The following is a 16,098-nucleotide window of genomic DNA, read 5'->3' on the forward strand; positions in this document are numbered from 1 at the left end:
ATCAAATATTGCCTTTAAAATTTCATTTGTCCAGAAAGAGCAAATGCTTAATAACTCCCATGTTCAAGCTCCAAAAAATCTCAAACTTCTCAGGCAACTTAATAGTCACGGCCTGAAAACATCTATATGATAAAATTCAGTTATCCATGTAGCGCCACCTAGTGGTAACAATAATTGTCATACTTTACGTTTTTAGCTACTGTGCTGAGCTCGTTGAAGGGATCCAGTTGAAAATTGGTCAGAAAAGCCTTAAGATGTTGATCATGCCCCACACCGAATATTGTAACTTTTCGCCAAAGGGCGTGGCCGCTACGGTGCCGCAAAGTCTGAAGATTTCTCGTGACAACAAAAGCTGCATTAACTTGACCGAGATGATGCTATCTTCTCAAAATTGTACACAATTGATGAGAGTCCAGCCCTAAAGACATCTACAAACTTATATTTCATCTTACTGATAGCGCCACCTACTGGCAATTTTTTTTCTTACGATTTTTCTTCAATGTTTTTCTCCAACCATGTTAACTGGACCTACCTCATATTTGCTCAGATGAGGGTGTCGGCCTTCATGCTGTCACAACACGAAGTTTGTGAGTTTTCGCGAGTCGCTGTGGGCGTGGCTAAGCGCTGTTCGCCAAGAAAACAACGCCAATTTTGAGGGCCTAAACTGGCACAGAAACACACGAAACTTGGCACACACAGCTGGCCTGGCAAAATGAGCAATTTTTTATCGGCGATTGCGCTATTTTTACAAAAATGACTCAATAGCGCCCCCTAGAAATCTTTAACGAAACAGCCCCAGTTGTACGTTTAAGCAAGAACGACGAATATTTTTAGGTGTATGAGGGAGCCCAAGACCTACAAAAAAGTCTCTTGTACCCATATGCTAAAATGAACAGGAAGTGAGCTACGAATTTTTAAATGTCCCATTTTTGACGATTTTTGCACATTCACAGGGGGCAGACTTTTGCCCACTTCTCCTAAAATTGTGACTTTTCAAAATACTATATGATGAGGGCGGGGCATCAAAATTTGTGTTTCGCAATGAAAAAGGATATGCTTGATAACTCCCCGGTACATGCTCCAAAAATCCCAAACTTGACATGTATGTTTATCGTCAAGGCCTGAAGTTATCTCTATGACAACATTCAGTTATATATGCAGCGCCACCTAGCCCTTGAGGCATAAAAAAAAAATACCCCACATACGGTATTTTGTACAAAAAATGTAAACTCATTCTAAGTGTGATAACTAAGTCATTTATGAATATTCTTTTAGTTTCCACCACTCAAAATGTTCACTGGCATCAGACTTATCCAAACATATATATATTTTTATTTATTTTTGATAGCCTTTATGGACATTAAAAGCAATATCGTGAATGAAGGATATGCTTAATAACTCCACGGTACATGCTCCAAAAAAAATCCCACACTTGACATGTATGCTTATAATCAAGGCCTGAAGGTATCTCTATGACAACATTCAGTTATAAATACAGCGCCACCTAGCCCTTGAGGCATTTATATATATATATATATATATATATATATATATATATATATATATATATATATATATATATATATATTAAAAAAACCACATACGGTGTTTTGTACAAAAAATGTACACTCATTCTAAGTGTGATAACTAAGTCATTTATGAATATTCTTTTAGTTTCCACCACTCAAATTGTTCACTGGCTTCACACCGATCCAAACGTATGTACGTTTCCATTTTGTTTTATTCATTTTTGATTGCCCCTTTGGACAATAAAAGTAACATTGTGCAATGAGTACAACGAGCGATGATGTGTATATACACTTTTGCAAAAAATACCAATCAGGGCAACTCATTGCCTAAAAATAAAAAAGGACGCTGATTTTTGCAGGTCTTAACAACCACCAAAACCCGTTGAGCTTGACACACACTGGCAAAAAAAAATATTCTACATGTAAACGTTTATTATGCCATTTTCAAAGAAATTTTGCTTCCAATATGCCAGTACCCCAACGTGCAAGGACCCCAACGTGGCCCGGGCTGCGAGGGCCCTTTATAGCTGCTCGCAGCTCTAGTTATTATTACTATTGATGTTATTGGGCTACATCAATTCGTCAAAAGTAGTTTACCGGGATGGATGCCGTAGACCCGAAGTCAGCAGACGATGTTGAGGGTAAGTTGCAAGCGGTCATGGGGCTGGAACTCCGGTAGGGTCCGTCGATAAAGGTTACGTTTGCCTCATCCTCTTCGACGTCCGAACGCTCAGGACTAGATGTTGTAAGATTTGGCGGCTCGCTGAAAGTCTGCATACTTCTGGAGAGTCGTGGGGATGTCCAGATTGTTCTAACTCGATCCCCCGGAGGTGGTGGCACTGGTAAATCTCCTCAAAGATTATTAAACGTTCGCAAAGTTAGGTTTTTTTTTTCTCGAAGGGGGAGTGTTAGATGACGGCCGAGCGGTCTTTATTAGCACGAGACCCCACTGGGGGCGTGGTTTTTACAAAAAAAAAACCTATCAAACTTCTAGTGATAAAGACTTCTTTAGATTCTCTTTTTAAAAAAAAAAAAAAAAAAAAAGGTTGGTGGCGCTAAAACAACAGATTTTTTAAAAATGAATGTCAGAGAGTCTCCTTGATTCCTTCGCACATTAAAATCAATATGCGACTAATATAAAAACATTTACCGTAAAATAAAACATCTTTGAATAAGTCCCCCCTGTTTTAATCCGGGGTAAAACATTTAACGATAATATTCGTCAGTAAAGACACAAGGGGTCTAAGCCAACGTTTAAAGCGTGTAAAGACGTCGCTAAAGAGTAAACTCTCGGAATAACTTTAAATTGTAAAACGTTAGCCTCACGAATAATTAGTCAATACAGGAATCGAGTAGGTAAATATTAATTACAAATTTTAACGGTATACGTACGCATTCAATGAAAATACAAGCGGGTATTTAATACTCGGCAAAGTCACGCCTAGAATTTTTAAAATCCGTAAAAATGTGTAAACACGTTTTGTTTTGCTTTGTTTTGGAGGGACCGAGTATTTTGAAACATTTCATAGTAAAGCATAAGGAGAACTAAAAAGTTTCATAAAGGTAATAATTTGACTTTATAAAAAAAAAAAAAAACAGTACCTAACTAACTCAACTCGAGTTTATTTTATACAGCGCATTCAAACAGTCTAAGCCATCGTAAACTTAATATCAAAAGTAGGTAAATATACGAATAAAAACGGATCTGAAATGAATAAGAAGTAGATGTGTACATAAGTATCCATATATTATTAACATAAAATACATCATACAGCTTAAAATGATACCAAGTAAACCAGATAACTTAAAAATGAATAAAATACCACAAGTAATTAAATATTCAATTCAATTCAAAAACGCTTTTATTTCTCCTCGAGGGGGAAGTTAAAAAAAACAAAACATGAAACCAATGAACATTAAAAAAAAATAATAAAAAAAACAAAAACGAAAAATAATAAATAACAATAAAAAAAAAACAAAAGAAAGTGCTCCGTGCTTCACCCTAAAGTGCTACGTGTCAGTCAGTCTGTCGCAATTTGGCCCGGGATGGGGGGTCACTGTTCAAGAGATTTTAGTGATCTGGGGACAAACGTAGTCCTCCTCCTTCTTCGTCGGTGTGTTCGTCAGAGTGGGGCGTCTCAGCCTGCTGAGATGATGGAAGCCACTCAAACATTCGATGAAGTGAGTGAGAGGGATCGAGCAGGATTCGGTCACAAAAGGAAGATAAGGCTCTGACAGGGTGTCCAATGATTTTTGAACAGACTTTAGTGATATTAAGTAGACGAGTCCGGTCTCGCAGGGGGTGATGGAATGGAACCAAGAAGTGAATGGGAAAGTTAGAATACGCACTCATATACAAGTAACTAACATACTTCTAAAAGCAAAAGTTGGTAAAAATTGATCAGAAATCAATAAGTATCCATATATTATTTGTACAAAATACACCGGCCACCTTAAAACGATGCAAAGATGCGTTTTAGGATGATAGCGAAACGTCATAAATGTAATACAAGATAATCATACCGGTAAGAAAAACATAAAACTATAAAATAGTATCATCAAACACCTATTGTGAGAACTCAGAAACTATTGTAAAAAAACACAAAAAAAACAATATAGTACGAATAATATTTTTATCGGAATTATGTCGCTATTTTTAAAGCGTTAGATGGGTAGACGTCTTAAATAATATTATTCATTCAAATTAAGTAATATAGTAGCTGTTATTTCGCAATCAGGGCGGTACGTTAGCTGGCTTCTGAGCATAAAGGGTTGTGAGACCGAGTCCTACCTCCGGCCTTGCTGGGTAGACTTTGCGTGTTCTCCCAAATTCCTGAAAAAAAAAAAAAAAAAAAAAAACACGCGTAGTAGGTAAATTAAAGAGTCCCGATGTGTAAATATGCGTGTAAAAAATTGTTTACCTACGCGTACCATCGGAAAGTAAGCGCGATTCGTAAGGAAAAAATAAATCGTTCAATCAAAAGTTAAATGTCTCTTAGTCATACAAGATACACGTTTGTTCACTATATGTTTAGGTAAATTGCTGCAAAGAGCGGTTTTAAGATTAAAAAAGATCGTCGCGGTAGATTGTTACGCTCTGATTAAATCTCGTAGTTTTGTGTTTTAAACCCAGGGGTGATTTAGTATAGCTAAACTTACAGACTATCATATTCAATAATATCTTATAGGCTAATTTAACAATGGGTATTTCTAAGTATTTAAAAGAAAAAAAACTCACAAAGACTTGGGATCTCTTAGTTCGAATACGTCGTGCTGCGATAAAACTATTTAGAGTGTTAAACGTGCTACATCTTTGCTAGCGATAAGTCTAAAGACGTTTTATTTATCCTCGAAGGGTAAGTTAAAAAAACAAGAAACAAAACATAAGGGTTTCACGAAACAAAGCACTATCGGTAACAAAAATAAAAAGTAAGTATCCATATATTATTTGCACAAAATACACCTGGCACCTTAAAACGATGCCTTCACCCACCTAAAAAACTAAAACAGAAACAAAGCAAATATAAAACTACATCATCCTTCTTCACGTACGCGCCATATTCCGAACATAATAAAAACATATTTCATACCCGAATACTTTCTAAAAAACTACAATCCTAAGCCTTACAGGGGTATCCATTGAAAGAATCCGAGCTAATAATTAGAAGATATTTCATTCATACATATTCAGATGAAAAGGCTAACATCAAGATAGAAGACTTTTACAATCAACAGCTTAAAGAGTTCAAAAAGTATGATCCCCACAATACATTCCCCCTCCACCTCCTAAATCAGTTACTGCTTTAAAAAAAAAAAGAGTTTGCGATTACAAGTCCTTTTCATAAATCAGTTTAAGAAAAACAAAAAAACAGTATATTTATTAGTTTTTTAAATATTACAAAAACAATAGATGTTAAAACCCATTTCCACACGGCGCATTCGTATATACAAACCTCACAAACTTAAACAACAACAAAAATACATAGAGACATCCGATAAAAATCGTATAGACACAAATTATAGCACTAGCGGTAACAAAACTAGAAACAGAAAAATAACATTTTATACGTGTACGCATCTGCAGAGGGGCTAAAACAACTTGCGCACTCAGCTCATGAGAGTGCCACCAACACCTTCTCTAAGCCTAATCCTTTTTAAAAAAAAATAAAAAATCAGTACATTTATTAGTTTTATAACGCATCAAAAACGTAAGAGCGGGTGAAATTCTTATGTACAACACAATCTTATATACAACAGCCCAAAAACATAAAATACATAGCTAGACGTACCTTCTTCATGTACGCGCCATATTCCTAACATAATAAAAACATATTTCATACCCGGATACTTTCTAAAAAACTACTACTAACCTAAGGGTTACAGGGCTATCCATTGAAAGAATCCGAGCTAATAATTAGAAGATATTTCATTCAAACATATTCAGATAAAAATGCTAACATCAAGATAGAAGACTCTTACAATCAACAGCTTAAAGATTTCAAAAAGTATGATCCCCACAATACATTCCCCCTCCGCCTCCTAAATCAGTTACTGCTTTTAAAAAAAGAGTTTGCGATTTCAAGTCCTTTTCATAAATCAGTTTAAGAAAAACAAAAAAACCCCAGTATATTTATTAGTTTTTTAAATATTACAAAAACGATAGATGTTAAAACCCGTTTCCACACAGTGCATTCGTATATACAAACCTCATAAACTTAAACAACAACAAAAATACATAGAGACATCCGATAAAAATCGTATAGACACAAATTATAGCACTAGCGGTAACAAAACTAGAAACCGAAAAATAACATTTTATACGTGTACGCATCTGCAGAGGGGCTAAAACAACTTGCGCACTCAGCTCTTGAGAGTGCCACCAACACCTTCTCTAAGCCTAATCCTTTTTAAAAAAAAAAAATCAGTACATTTATTAGTTTTATAACGCATCAAAAACGTAAGAGGGGGTAAAATTCTTATGTACAACGCAATCTTATATACAACAGCTCAAAAACATAAAATACATAGCTAGACGTACAACAAAAACGTGAGAGAGGGTAACCTTATGATGTCAAAGACCGCCTACAGCTTGTTTTCTCAGGTTGGGTGGGGCTGGTGTTTTGTAGACCGGAATTTCTCAGAGAGGGGAGAATGGAGGAAAACTCCAATTCGGTCATGTATTTGGTGAGGTAAGAGCATTTTAACACAGCTAAAAGCTCAGAAAATTAAATTTTTCATGTTGGTAACCCTTTAGTATTTTATTTACAAGCTCGTAAATATTCTCAGTGGTACATTTGTAGAAAATGTATATCCCCAAAGCAGGTTTACAACTAGAACGTGAGCAACGCCTCGCCGTGAGGTTCCTCTTTTGTTTTGTAGGAATTATTTGTATTTTCGTGATTTAGTGTCATTAGTATTATTATTTTGCACAGTGAATCACATTTAGGATAACATATAAGTATGTCTTTAAATCTGGTAAATGTGGAAAATTCCATTTTGAATTGCTACAGCCCTAAAATAAAAGTGTACACACCCTTCTTCATGTACAAATACATCTATGGTGTCATAAATTCAAACCGTGGATCCTTTCTAAAAAACTATTAGCCAAGGGCTTACAGGAATACCCTTTGTAAGAGACTAAGGTGTTAATCTACTAATAAGAAGATGATTTTGGTTAAATTGTTGCAAAGATCGGCTTTAAGATTAAAGATTAAGGGTTAAGTAGAGTATAAATCTATTAACGTATCAAGAAACTCAAAGTTTCATACTTTCAATTCTCTTAGTTTTAAAAAGAAGCAGACGTCTGACCAATAATGTCCACATGCAGTTCCTGCCTGAGTTTGTGATTACATATTCTCTCCAGAAATCAGTATTTTTTTAAACTAGTACAAATATTATCTTTTTTAAACACAAAAAAAAAGGTAAACAAATTTTCACGTCCCTCCCCAAACAGCGTACTCTTATACACATCATAAACATAAAATAATAAAAACATACACGTCTAAGCATACCTATAAACATCACGTATATATAAAATGTACAAATTCTAGCATCCATCGTCTTGTAATAGATACCGTATAAAAATAAAACGTATCATTTGTAACCGAAACGTAAATGAGTTGAGTTTGGTTTAATATAGGGACAGTGTTCAGTAACATTAAAAAGATGGCTGCGGGGGATTTAGTACGATGCTAGTTTCGATCTGCTGTCGCCAAAAATTTAAAATTAACCCCACTTAATATTTAAAGGCTACTCTAATGCCATACATTGTTCCGTCATCCAAAATTTATAATTTACAAATTGAATACCTTTGAATCAAATTTTTAGGTTTTACATTCATTATCAACATTTTAATACCCTAATTTACTTTTGTAGACTAACTTTATTGTGTTCATCCTACCAAAATGTCTTTATTACATTGCTATCAAATACAACGCATAAAACATCGACCGATTAATTTCATGCCTCACTCTATTTAAAATTAAAAATACAGACAAACTTATCACATTCTAATACCTACCTCCGTCTCTTAATCATAGGCTGTAACATCCTTTGACCTTTAGATGGTGCTGTTCACCGCAGGGGGTGACACGCAGACCTCTCCACCGTTTTTACAATATCAGACGTCTTCAGAAATTGGTTAAATAACAACCCTATACGTACGACCGTCGAAAAGGAGACGCAACTTCGTACCCGTAAACACCGGTAAGTTTCTTTTATTTATTTTAAAAAACAAGAAGCAAATGGATAACATTTTTTTTAATATTCACAACACTTTAACTCGATTAAGAGAGCCTCGTACTATTTTACATTCACGCACGCACATACCCGATATAGGCGCCGGTGGTGGGGGCTTCCTGTCGCCCAACTTGGTGTGAAGTTTGACCGTGGTGATAAGGGGGGTCGCCGCTTCCCACGAGACCCCCGGTTGATACCCCGTTCTACTTCAAAGGGGTACGGGGGAGCTTTATCACTATTCGCTTCCTCCGCGACTTCAAAGCTGGTGGGTGGGGGGTGTAGAGGGGTCACCGGATGCACATATGCAATGGGGAGGGTGTTGGGGTGACCGGAAACATATGTTCACAGGCGGGGGTGGGAGGAGGGGGGTCCCGAGAACATATGTTCGTTGGGGGTGCAGGATGTCATCAATCGAGGGGTGGGAGGAGGGGGGACCGGAAAACATATGTTTGCTGGGGGTGCAGGATGTCATCAATCAATTTTGACAGGAGCTGTCTTCGGCTTCTGATTGGCTAGGGTTGTGAGGGGGGAAGGGAGGGGGGACCGGAAAACATATGTTTGCTGGGGGTGCAGGATGTCATCAATCAATTTTGACAGGAGCTGTCTTCGGCTTCTGATTGGTTAGGGTTGTGGTGAGGGGGCGGGGGTTAATTCAAAATAACGGGTTCTGATTGGTTGGGGGGCGGGGCACCTGTCAAATTTTGACAGGTGGTCCCTCCGCTTCTGATTGGTTAGGGGGAGGTGCTTAATTCAAAATAACGGCTTCTGATTGGCTAAGAAGGTGGAGGTGGGCGGGGCTTAATTCAAAATAACGGCTTCTGATTGGCTGGGGGGGGGCTTAATTCAAAATAACGGCTTCTGATTGGTTCTAGGGGGCCATAAATCAGTTTTTGAGGTTAGCTGTAGTTTACCTATATATGACGTCCTGCGAGACATGCTTAACCACTTTTGTTTTGTTTATCTGGATGATATTTTGATTTTTTCAAAGAATCTTCGAGATCACCGTTGCCATGTCCGTATGGTTTTGCAGCGCTTACTTGAGAACCGCCTCTTTGTAAAGGCCGAGAAGTGTGACTTCCACACCAATTCTGTTCAGTTTCTGGGTTTTGTGGTAGAGGAAGGCCACATTCGAGCCGATCCAGCTAAGATTAAGGCAGTGGTAGAATGGCCGATTCCAACCTCCAGGAAACAACTTCAACGATTTCTCGGTTTCGCTAACTTCTATCGGCGTTTTATCCGAAATTATAGCCAAAGAGCAGCCGCGCTAACGCGGCTCACATCCAACAAGGTTTCGTTTAAATGGACCCCAGAAGCCGACTTGGCTTTCACTAGACTGAAACAACTATTTACTCAGGCTCCTGTATTGTACCACCCTGATCTTAACCTTCCGTTTGTTGTCGAGGTGGACGCATCGGACTCCGGAGTGGGGGCCGTCCTTTCTCAGCGATTCCCAGCCGACCAGAAGCTCCATCCCTGCGCCTTATTTTCACGACGTCTCAGCCCGGCAGAAGCAAATTATGATGTGGGCAACCGAGAATTACTGGCCATTGTTCTGGCCCTTCAGGAGTGGAGGCACTGGCTGGAGGGCGCCAAGGAACAATTCACTGTCTTCACTAATCACAAGAACCTGGCCTACATTCGAACTGTCAAGAGACTGAACTCAAGACAAGCTCGATGGGCACTCATCTTGACGAGGTTCGATTTTATCCTGACGTACCGGAGTGGATCAGCCAACACTAAGCCCGATGCACTGTCCAGAATTTATGACCCAATGGGGGAAGGACCAGGGAATGAAACTATTATCCCCAGCAACAGAGTGGTGGGTGCGCTCCAATGGGAGGTGGAGAGAAGGGTACAAGAAACCCAGGCACAAATCCCGGACAATTGCCCAGAGGGGAAACTGTTTGTCCCAGTCCATCTCCGCCCAGAGGTCCTGCAGTGGGGACATGCTTCCCGGATCGCCTGCCATCCCGGCATTGACCGTACACACTCCCTCTTGGCTCAAATGTTCTGGTGGCCCCGAATGAGAAGAGATGTGGCAGAGTTAATCAATGCCTGTGACGTTTGTGCCCGCAATAAAGCATCTCACCGACCTCCGGCAGGCCTGCTTCGTCCTTTGCCAATTCCTTCCCGACCTTGGTCCCACATATCACTGGATTTCATCACAGGCCTGCCTGCATCTCAAGGAAACACGGTGGTACTGACAGTTGTTGACCGCTTTTCAAAGATGGCCCATTTCATTGCCCTGCCTAAACTCACATCCGCCTTGGGAACAGCCAACTTGGTAACCCGACACGTATTCAGAATCCATGGCATCCCACAGGACATTGTATCAGACCGTGGACCACAATTCGTATCACGAGTATGGAAGAAATTTTGTGCCTCAATGGGAGCTACTGCCAGCCTTTCCTCAGGCTACCACCCGCAGACCAATGGGCAAACTGAGCGAGCAAATCAAGACTTGGAAGCTGCTCTACGATGCGTCTGTCAGAACCATCCAACAACTTGGTCCTCCCACTTGCCATGGGTGGAATACGCACACAATTCTCTCACTTCCTCTGCCACTGGCCACTCCCCCTTCATGACAGCCTATGGTTACCAGCCAGCAGTATTTCCTTCACAAGAACACGAGATAGCCATTCCGTCTGTTCAGCACCACCTCCGGCGAGCCCACCGTGTGTGGCGGGAGACAAGGGCCGCGCTCTCGCGCGCCGCCGCCCGGAACCAAGAGATTGCTAACCGACGACGACTCCCAGCACCAGACTACTGCCCAGGACAAAGGGTGTGGTTGTCGTCACGAGATCTACATTTAGCGGGAGGGTCCAAGAAACTGGACCCACGCTACATTGGCCCTTTTGAAATTGAATCCATGGTCAACCCAGTCTCGGTGAAGCTGAAGTTGCCTCCAACGCTCAAGATCCATCCAGTGTTCCATGTCTCCCTGATCAAGCCCGTGGCCGTGAGTCCCCTGAGTCCTCCAGCAGCTCCTCCTCCTCCTCCACCTAGAGTGATTGACGGCGATCCCGTGTACACGGTGAGGGAGATTTTGGACTGTTATGTTCTGTGTTGGCTGGCCTGCTCTGTTTTTCTCTGTTGCAGTTGCTCTTGTGACCACTGGAGGGAGCCAAGGCCACCCACACACACCTGCCTTGTGTTTTGCTGATTAGCCTCCTTATTTATGTTCTGCTTAGAAGACACCAGTTTGTCGGACTATTCCTCTTGCTTGTCCCCTTTTCCCAACTAGTCTCAACCTCCCGTTTACCTGCTCCTCGTTCTTGTATCTCGCCTTGATCTTGTGCCTGTTTGTTTTTTTAGTAAGTATTCTAGTTTCGGTAGTTTTGATTCTTGCCTTTTGCAAGCTCTTTTTGTTAGATCCTTTTCCGCGTTCGGTGACGTGCGTTTTCTGTTGACTATCATTCTTACTATTGTAAGCTCTTTTGTTTAGTACTCTCGCGAATTGTTAGTGTGCGTTTTTGTTCGTTAGTCCTTGCATTTGCAAGTGTGCTATTGTATTTTTGCAGCTGTGTGACAGATTAAACTTTGTCAAACTTGATTTTCTTGTCCGTGTTTTTGGGATCCTCACACCTGTATATAACAGTTCCAAAATTCACAATTTATGATTTCGTAGCCGATTATACCCACATTATACATTTTCCATTTACTTCCACATTATTCATCCGATTTACTTCATTCCAACTTCAACATATTCCAGCAATTTAGGCCACAAGCTCTTCCAGCTTTTCAGTTCCATAATTCACAATTTGCGATTTCATAGCCGATTAGTCCCACATTCTACACTTTCTATTTACTTCCACATTATTCATCACATTTACTTCATTCCAACTTCAATCTGTTCCAGTAACTCACGACATGAGCTCTTACAGTTTTTTAGTTCCAAAATTCACAATTTCCGATTTCGTAGCCGATTATTCCCACATTCTACACTTTCCATTCAACACCATTCAATATCATTCATCATCAACATTATTCCAAATCATTCCACAGGTATTCATTCAGCTCTCCAGCCTTCACACGCCATTTCTCCAGAAATGGCATTTTCTTCTTCTTATTCCGCCCACTTTTTTGACGTGTAACTACTTCCACATAATTCATCAGATTTTCGCCAGTCCAATTTCAAACTATTCCTAAAATTCACGCGACGCGCGCTTGTATTTTTATTATTCCTACGATTCAGGCCTTACCCACAATTCCCGATTTCGGACCCGATTTTTCCCCATTATTCTTAATGGGAGATTCTACATTTCACATTTACTTCCACATTAGTCACTAGAGGTGTGCAAAATTTCCGATTCTTAGATTATTCACGATTCGGCCGTGGAACAATCGAGAACGATTCACAAAAGTCCAAATTCCGATTATATAAATATGCCAAGGGAACCGAAACTAAAAGTGGACCGGAGCGGAAAGTACGCGGAACTGAAACGCAGTAGCGCGCGCGGTCTTCGGGACGCTTAATGGGACGGACCGAGAGTACACATCCACAACTCACGCCTCGACATTCAAAACAACAACAAGCATGGCTGAGCTGACCAACCCACCTCTTCGTCAGATCAGACCTGCTCCGAAAAGGCAAACAACTTCAGGCGGAAGTATCAGCTAGCTGGCTGCAGTGCGTCGGTTAGCGTTCGACAGGGCGCCGCGCAGTGATACGAACGAACGAACAGAAAAGTAGTGGCTGGCGGTAATGGCGTCTGACTTTATTCAGAAAAGAGTATTGTGGTGGAAATGTATCACGCTTTTGAAAACAAATAGTTTTTTTTAGAAGAAAAACGCTTTATTTCCGAGACCCCAGCCAGCTTGCTGGACTATTTTCCTCTCGTCCAACGTCGAACATGAACGCGTGTCACCGAACGCTGTCAGAATGAAGTCAGTGCTGATCGCACACACGGGAGGTGAGGATCAAATTGAGATTCATGTTAAAAAAGCCTAACGATCCCTTTAATGTTTACACGTTCATGTTTACACAAGTTAAAAAGCAGAAAAGCACTTGAGGGTTTTTTTTTTTGTACCTCTGAGAAACTTTAATGTTTACATGTTCATCTTTACACAACTTAAAAAGCAGGAAAGCACTTTTTTTTTTTTTAGGCATTTGTATTGAAGTAGTAGTTCACATTGTCTTTCATTTATATCTCAGTGCACTTTTGAGTGGATAAAAATAATATATTTTTGCTCAATGCTATGTTTTATTCTGTTGAAGACTGAATATACTTAAAAGCTGTTGTTACAGAATGAGGACTTGAGTATTTTATTTACTGTTTTGAACTGTTAACTTGATACTGAAATAGTAGTTTATTTAGGCCTGAGAGGACTTTTGTACTATTTTTGTAACTAATGTACGAAACATTAAAAGCACCAAAATACATTGGTTTTTTTCTGCTGCCTGGGGGGAAATCAATAATCGTTTTATAATCGAATCGTAGCCTCTGAATCGTAATCGCAATCGAATCGTGAGGTGCCCCAAGATTCCCACCTCTATTAGTCACCCTATTCACATCATTCCAGCTTCAATATATTCCAGCAATTCATGCCATGAGCAATTCCAGCTTTTCAGGTTAAAAATGCACACCTTTCCCACAATTCCAGATTACGTACCCGATTATTTCCCACATTCTACATTTTCCATTTACTTCCACATTTTTCACCCTATTCACATCATTCCAGCTTCAATATATTCCAGCAATTCATGCCATGAGCTATTCCAGCTTTTCAGGTTCAAAATTCACACCTTACCCACAATTCCAGATTACGTACCCGATTATTTCCCACATTCTACATTTTCCATTTACTTCCACATTTTTCACCCTATTCACATCATTCCAGCTTCAATATATTCCAGCAATTCATGCCATGAGCTATTCCAGCTTTTCAGGTTCAAAATTCACACCTTACCCACAATTCCAGATTACGTACCCGATTATTTCCCACATTCTACATTTTCCATTTACTTCCACATCATTCATCCGATTCACATCATTCCAGCTTCAATATATTCCAGCAATTCATGCCGTGAGCTATTCCAGCTTTTCAGGTTCAAAATTCACACCTTACCCACAATTCCAGATTACGTACCCGATTATTTCCCACATTCTACATTTTCCATTTACTTCCACATTTTTCACCCTATTCACATCATTCCAGCTTCAATATATTCCAGCAATTCATGCCATGAGCTATTCCAGCTTTTCAGGTTCAAAATTCACACCTTACCCACAATTCCAGATTACGTACCCGACTATTTCCCACATTCTACATTTTACATTTACTTCCACATCATTCATCCGATTCACATCATTCCAGCTTCAATATATTCCAGCAATTCATGCCGTGAGCTATTCCAGCTTTTCAGGTTCCAAATTTACACCATACCCACAATTCCCGATTTCGTACCCGATTATTTCCCACATTCTACATTTTCCATTTACTTCCACATCATTCATCCGATTCACATCATTCCAGCTTCAATATATTCCAGCATTTCACGCCATGAGCTGTTCCAGCTTTTCAGGTTCAAAATTCACACCTTACCCACAATTCCCGATTTCGTACCCGATTATTTCCCACATTCTACACTTTCCATTTACTTCCACATCATTCATCCGATTCACATCATTCCAGCTTCAATATATTCCAGCATTTCACGGCATGAGCTGTTCCAGCTTTTCAGGTTCAAAATTCACACCTTACCCACAATTCTCGATTTTGCACTCGATTATTTCCCACATTCTACACTTTCCATTTACTTCCACATTATTCACCCGATTGACTTTATTCCAGCTTCAATATATTCCACCATTTCATGCCATGACCTCTTCCATCTTTTCAGTGCCAAAATTCACGTGTTACCCAAAACTCTCGATTTCGCACCCGATTATTTCCCACATTCTACATTTTCCATTTACTTCCACATTATTCATCCGATTCACTTCATTCCAATTTAAATATATTCCACCATTTCATGCCATGAGCTCTTCCAGCTATTCAGTTCCAAAATTCACGTATTACCCACAATTCTCGATTTCGCACCCGATTATTTCCCACATTCTACGTTTTCCATTTACTTCCACATTATTCATCCGATTCACTTCATTCCAACTTCAATATATTCCACCATTTCATGCCATGAGATCTTCCAGCTTTTCAGTTCCAAAATCCACGTGTTACCCATAATTCTCGATTTCGCACCCAATTATTTCCCACATTCTACATGGGCGATTCTACATTTCACATTTACTTCCACATCATTCATCCGATTCACTTCATTCCAACTTCAATATATTCCACCAATTCATGCTCAGCTCTTCCATCTTACCACCTAATTTACCACGCACAGCGGCCATTTTCCAACTTACCATGCACAGCAGCCATTTTAGACAAATGTTATGCCCAGGTTTCTCGCCAACCTGGCCCCCAAAGGCGGCGGCCATTTTGGCCAATTGATTAGGTATGCCTGTGATTCTTGCCAGGATATTCCCCGACCTGAACAGGAAGTGACCTATATCAACAGGAAGTGACCTCATATCAACAGGAAGTGACCTAAAATCAACAGGAAGTGACCCTATTTCAACAGGAAATGACCCGATTTCAACAGGAAGTGACCTAATATCAACAGGAAGTGACCTGAAATAACAGGAAGTGAGCATGCTAGTGCTGAGTTAGCATGCTAATGCTAGCTTAAGCATGCTAATGCTAATGTTAGCTTAACATGCTAATACTAAGCTAGCATGCTAATGCTAATGTTAGCTTAGCATGCTAATGCTAATGTTAGCATGCTAATGCTAAGCTAGTATGCTAATGCTAATGTTAGCTTAGC

At 39.8% G+C, this 16,098-nt stretch overlaps 1 protein-coding gene across 1 annotated transcript in view; it reads right to left on the bottom strand.

The window, feature by feature from the left end:
- LOC144001418 (uncharacterized) overlaps window positions 1–15,710 on the bottom strand; it is a 213,613-nt gene extending 197,903 nt beyond the window's left edge. The window contains exons 1-2 of the mRNA XM_077495722.1: window positions 15,638–15,710; window positions 4,321–4,362 (exon numbers count right to left, since the gene is read on the bottom strand). Coding sequence (XP_077351848.1) covers window positions 4,321–4,362; window positions 15,638–15,653 — 58 coding nt within the window. The 5' untranslated portion in view covers window positions 15,654–15,710. The remainder of the gene's footprint in view (window positions 1–4,320; window positions 4,363–15,637) is intronic.
- Between the last annotated feature and the right edge of the window lie 388 nt (window positions 15,711–16,098).

Source organism: Festucalex cinctus, chromosome 14 (genome assembly GCF_051991245.1).
Source record: "Festucalex cinctus isolate MCC-2025b chromosome 14, RoL_Fcin_1.0, whole genome shotgun sequence".
Taxonomy (NCBI): Eukaryota; Metazoa; Chordata; class Actinopteri; order Syngnathiformes; family Syngnathidae; genus Festucalex; species Festucalex cinctus.